A 6,052-nucleotide genomic window follows, 5' to 3' on the forward strand; every position below is an offset into this window, starting at 1 on the left:
GTATGTAGCTCTTGTTTAGAGACAACGAGGCTCTTTCTTCAGGTCTTTCGCGGAATCCAAAAATATTCATGTACTTGCCACGAGTTTTAATACACGCTTTCATGTTAAACCACCGTCAAGATTCTCACGTCATGTATGAGGAGCACTTGATATACAATAAATGCTCTTCTCAAAAATGGATACCGTTTTTATCCGGGGTCTTATAAAGCTAGTAAAATAGTAAAATACTGAACAAATATTAACCAAGGAGCTAAGGTTTCGTTGTGCCGAAATTCCGCCAATTCATTAGTGAAAAAATACCACCAACGGTTGTCAGAATTGTATTAAAACTCCTGTCACGCATAATTTCCATCGGCCGCTCTGGTTTCAATGATGACGAAGCCTTAATGTTCGGGCGCCGCAAATATTGATTGAGGTTAGGGAGAAAGGGTCTCGGCACTTTGTAAACGAGCAAGAAAAAAAATGCCCTGTGTTTTACAACATGCAGCCTCACCTGCAAATAATCACTGAGCTCCTTGGGATCTCTTTCATTAGATCTGTGGCCAACTGCTGAGTCCACTATAACCGGACCTCCACCAACAAGCATCTTTCCACCGTTGCGTTTTGCCTCAATTGCAAAGACGGTCGCCCTGGCTGCGGCTGCGAGACGTTGCTTTTTCTTAGCAGCTGTTCCAGGTGGTTGTCGAACCCCGGTCTTGGCAGACTCCGGCACGACTGCCGGGTCGCTCTTTCTGTTCGCCAGTTTTGTTGCCGTTCGGACTACGCCCAAGTGCGTACTTTATTCATGGGATCAATTCTTCTATTATGAACTCTCTTACTGTCCCACGTGATGACATGCCTCTTATTGTAACGGGATAATTCTACAGTCGCTTTATGATCGATATGGAATATTGGGCAAAGGTTCTGTGTTTTGCTTCGTCGTTGACGGTCACACAATGAAAAGGAAGTTGCTGACGTTTAAATATACTCGCTGCATCTCAGAGAATCCTGGAGAACACACGTACCGTAATGGAAGCTTCTCAATCAGATCACCTGCGTCTTGGTGTATATCCAAACACTCTCATTGAACACGTCAGTTACCAACTGTGCAGCCTGTCTGGCTGACCCCGTTTCATTTTCTTCTATTTAGTTGGAAACTTTTGCTGAAAGGGGCTGTTGCCATGGAAACTGATTGTGAATGGCAAGTGCATCGAAAGGGAGACCCCTGGTAGCTACTACGGACTTTTTTCCCCCATTAATCAAATAATTCTTTTTAATAGTACTAAAATCAACGCGAGTATTTTTTTTTTTCATTCTTTAAAAGCGCGGCCAGTTTGGTTTAACGTATATAGTAGAAAGTAAGCTATCCAACATAATAATCCGGGTTTCGTAGATTTCATTTAGCGAAAATTGGAGGGAGGTTATCAGAGTTTTTAATCACCAAGTTTTCCGGAGGTTAGAAAAAAAAGTTTTATTTTTCTTAGCGGTGGAAGGAAGAGCAAAAAGCCAGTAAGGATTGACGCTATTGGCATTCTGAGTGCCTACCCAATGTAAATATAATTAAGCACTGAACGATACAATAAGATACTAACTATATACGTTATTATTGGTATTTTCAATACCAAGTATATGCATAATGGACCAATTAAGCATTCGTACAAATTGCATAACGTAATATTTCCTAAAGAAAACACGACAGAGTTCCGCGTCTTGTTCTGTATATCGGTTGAACAGTGATTGCCAAGTATATTTTAACGATTGTCTACCGTAATTTGTTCTGATGAAAGGTTCTTTTCGAAGCGGATAGTTACACACTCGCTCTTTTAGTTTCCATTCTTGCGAGAGAAAAAAAAAACGTTGGAATATCGAGTTGAGTGCTAGTTAAAATTGCTAAAATTACTTCATAGTCGTCCAGTTTAGATAAAGAAATGACCCTGTAGCGATTCCTCGACTTGATGGAATAAAATATAAGCGAGACGAGCGTTAACACTGTGCGCAATACGGAACGCTCTCACCAACCAGCATTCAAGCAGAGCAGATGAATTTTTTGTTTGTTTTGATTCCGTGTAAGCACCACGAAGCAACTGTGGCTATGAGCGACGTACAAATGTGGACAGTTGGACAGCAGGAAGGACTCCTTAGTCGTAGGTTATTATGCGTCCAGGGCCGGCTTCAGGGGTAACTGTTCCGTCTTGAAAAAACTAAGGGAAAACCCCAGCCGGTGGTGGGATTGGAACCTCAAATACCTCGAGAGACATTCCGGTTGCGTTTCCGTGGCTTGGAGACGAACGCAAGTACTCTCTGTGCAGTGAATGAACCTCGTAAGAGGTAGTCATGACTTGACCAAAATCCTTTGTTGAGCTTTTCTCAGTTGGAAATGACGATTCTCTGTTTTCCGGATCCATCCGATTACTCTCGGATCGGAATGAACGTGCTACGGAAGTGACATTTTGTAGCAACACTTTTGCTAGATAGGAGACGCTCACTTGAGCAGCATAACAGAAAGCAGAGCTTCTTTTCATGTATGGCTCCAATTGACGCTTGTTTGGGCTGATCCGTCGTTGGAAGGACACATATCTAGACAACAGTCCGTGTCAATACAATTTAGAATTTCACCTAACGAAAAGCCAGCGTGTTCCGGGACTCGAACCCGCAGCTATCGTTAGGTGTCGTCTTACGTTTTGTTAGATTATTTTGCATTGACACACTTTTTGCATAATTTGCTTTGAAAGACGATATTTCACCTGCGTACGCTGCTGGGACGATTTCAAAACTCATTGGCGCCGACTGCGTAGGGACTTGGGGGCCCGCCGGAACTTTCCCAGGACACAGGAGGAGTCTACCCAGCTGAGTCTCAAGACGAACGACATAACGTATATGGTGTATGCTGAAATAACATGGAAAAATAAAACGCTAAAAAATCACGCTTAACTCCCCCTGCTAAAATAAACGGGGGTTACAACACTATGATAAGTCTTTAGGAATAAATACTTTAAGAAAAAAATGTTTCAAAATACATTCTTTTACAATAAGTTGCGTAAAATTCCCCGATGAGAAATCAACCGCGCGAAAATCCCCTCCTAAAAAACAATCGCTCAATAATCCACCATGAAAAATATATGGCTGCAAAATATATCGTTAACAATAATGAGTTTCGCGTCGGACATGTTGACATCCCAATGCCTCGCAGACGCGTTCCAGACAATGCGTTCCAGACGACTGCGGATCAAAAGCGTCCCGGTCCGGATTCTGGATGGGTTCTTAAATAAATACGTTTTCACGCCTTTTGAGAGAGGGATTAACGGAATACACACAACATCTGCTGTCTGCTCTTGTCATGTATTCCATCGAATAACAGCCGAACAACGCCACTATTTCGTGTGGGGCTTTCGCGATGGCGTGTTCGACAGTTCATGAGGAATAAAACGACACTGTAGTTTGCAAGTCGCCTGAAACGGATGCGACGATCACTTTAAAAATAAACTGTTTCAAATTATATCGCTGAAGAAAATATGTATCTCTAAGCAGAGGATACGCGCAAGTAGCCACTGTTAAGAATAAATCACCCAGAATATCCACCTAAGCATGAACGCCCTAAAATAATCACCGAAATATCCCCGTGTAAATAAAAACGCTAAGGAATCCACGGTTAAGGACATATCGTTAAAAATAAATCGTTTCGGAATCCCCCCAAATCTACCCTACGGTTGCTACAGTTACGTGGTACATGGCCGCGAGTGAAATGGACAATCAGCTTCGAGAAATGGTCACGAAGTCAGCGAATTTCGTTTGGCTCCTATGAGCATGAGTATGCTTCGTACTTTGTACGCCAAACAACCGTGCTCAACTTGGAAGTCACTGCAATGCGAACACATGCACGAACGAACGAGCGCTCAACAGTTGCTAGCGATGCTTTGTTAAACGAAACGAAAAGATTTTTTTGAGCGTTCATTTTGACCCCTTTGGTATTTACATGGTATATTTTTAAAAGTTCATTTTGAGAGTTGGATTTTTAAGAGGTTTACTTTTCAATGTTTTGTGTTTAAATTGTTTATATTAGCGGCACCCCATCCTGGTTATCGCGAGTTTCATGCGAATGAACGTCTAAATCCTGCGCCTCACGACGCCACAATCGGACTCCATGCCTGACCTTTGTGCATGGAGGGGGGGACCTTCGGCAGAATGAAAACTCTCCGCCTATGATTTCACCTATTTTGTGACGGATAATCGACACAGCGACCGCTCGACTTATCGCGGTTTAAATCAATCCCTGGCTTTCAGAAACAGTGTTTCGTAAGCAACTGAATTTTATCATGTTCTACACTAGCGTGTACGAAGAGGGGAGTCAAGTCCTGTAGACCACATAGTCGTGTCCTCCTTCCTGCTGTCCTCTCTTCATCTGTCCACGTCTATACGCCGCTCATAGCCACAGTTGCTTCGCGGCGCTAACACGGAATTAAAAAAAAAAACATAGTCGTGTCATGTCACAAAGTCATGTAGATCACATTTGTTTCATGTTCTACACTCTTAAAAAAATGAACTTCACCACATAGCACGCACCTAGCCAACCGTCATCCCGAGTGACATTATTGTTTCCCCTGATTTGCTGAAAACTAGGCCGAGGGGGGGAGGGGGGCGTACATCATTTTTGTGGCATTATGCTGTTCATAATTGTCACAAAAATGGCGTACGCCCCCGTTTTCATCATATCAAGGGAGAACGTTGCCGTTCGGGATGATTGTTAACTTGGAGCGTGCTATGCGGTGAAACTCTGTTTTTAGAGTGTTTTTGGAGAATCAGTATTTTTGAAAGAGAAGAGGCAATGAAGCAGTTGGCGTCCATGCTTACCACTTTATACAAACACCCTGAGAGGAAACGAACCGGTTTTTGGCTCCAAAGCCCATCGAGTCGTCGACCTGTTCGCCAAGTGCCAACACGTAGCGAGGGGTTGTAACAAACCCGGAAGAATCCTCCAAGGTCAAGAATTACCGGTCCTGTGTTGCTGGTATAAAAAGCCATGGAATCTACAGTAGATACGTCTGCATCAACATGAGTAAGTCACGTGTGTTTTATTATTCCTGATGTATTGCAAGCGTGCTAGAATGAAGACATACGCAGGGTTTCTGCTGTCGTTTTTCCTTGTGGCGTTGACCACGTGGACTGCTCAAGCCCAGTTCCAGGGACCCGTCTGGGCATCCATGCTTCGATGTCTGGGCACCAACTCTGTCTCTCTTCTCAGTGGAGACAGGCTATGTGCGACTAGAGAAATGTTCAGGGGTTACCAGACAATGCGACGGGCTCGCTGCAGGAACTGCGAAAGGTTAGTAGCGTTAAAAAATAGAGTTATCCGTACAAATGGTTCATCTTTTTAGGTACTTCCACTGCCAAGCAAATTACAACGCCGTCAAGAACTGCAATAAGTCTCAGGCAGCTAAGGACGCCGCAAAGGAAATCAGCGACTGTCGCGAAAACGTTAGCGGTGAGAGTTGGAAGTACGAGGAAGCTACAAGACACGGCAGAGACCAACACGACTGCGGTGACAAATTTCTCCGAGCTGTAGATTGTACCTATAACCCCAGCAGTCGTAGGTGTGGTTGGAGATGGCCTCCAGTAGAGTACGCGGCTTATGGGAATGATACTGACCTTGGAACCGAGGAAACTACGACGGTTGTATAACAAAATAAAAATTTATTTATTTGCCCGGTATTCATCATATTTGGTATTTTAGTTTTATTCTTTAAATGTTATTAATACCCTCAGAGGGGTTAATAGAAACAAATGTGTAAAAGTAATAAATGGAACGGGGTGGAATGCTCACAAACAAGTAAAAAAAATGCCGACAACAAGGATTTGTACAATACATTTGATATACATAGAGCTGCATCAACGAGACTTCTTATATAAAAGTCGCTTATTGGGAATTTCTTTGATGAACGTGGAATAAATGTGAAAGTGGTCGTATGATTATTCGTACCTTGTGAGGTTCATACATAGGATGGCTCTTCAAAGCTAGAGCGTATAAAAGAGACACAACCTCGAGAGCTGCCAAGCCCAGTTACGCTGCCCTATCTTT

The 6,052-nt window shown here is 43.2% G+C and overlaps 1 protein-coding gene across 1 annotated transcript; it reads left to right on the forward strand.

Moving 5' to 3' along the window:
- The first annotated feature begins 4,873 nt into the window (after positions 1–4,873).
- On the forward strand, positions 4,874–5,685 carry LOC135387773 (serum amyloid A-2 protein-like). The gene is made up of 3 exons (XM_064616890.1): positions 4,874–5,032; positions 5,098–5,299; positions 5,352–5,685. Exons 1-3 carry the CDS (start codon positions 5,029–5,031, stop codon positions 5,653–5,655), a joined length of 510 nt encoding a protein of 169 aa, XP_064472960.1. The 5' UTR covers positions 4,874–5,028; the 3' UTR covers positions 5,656–5,685.
- The last annotated feature ends 367 nt before the right edge of the window (positions 5,686–6,052 follow it).

This window comes from Ornithodoros turicata, chromosome 3, assembly GCF_037126465.1.
Source record: "Ornithodoros turicata isolate Travis chromosome 3, ASM3712646v1, whole genome shotgun sequence".
NCBI classification, from domain to species: domain Eukaryota; kingdom Metazoa; phylum Arthropoda; class Arachnida; order Ixodida; family Argasidae; genus Ornithodoros; species Ornithodoros turicata.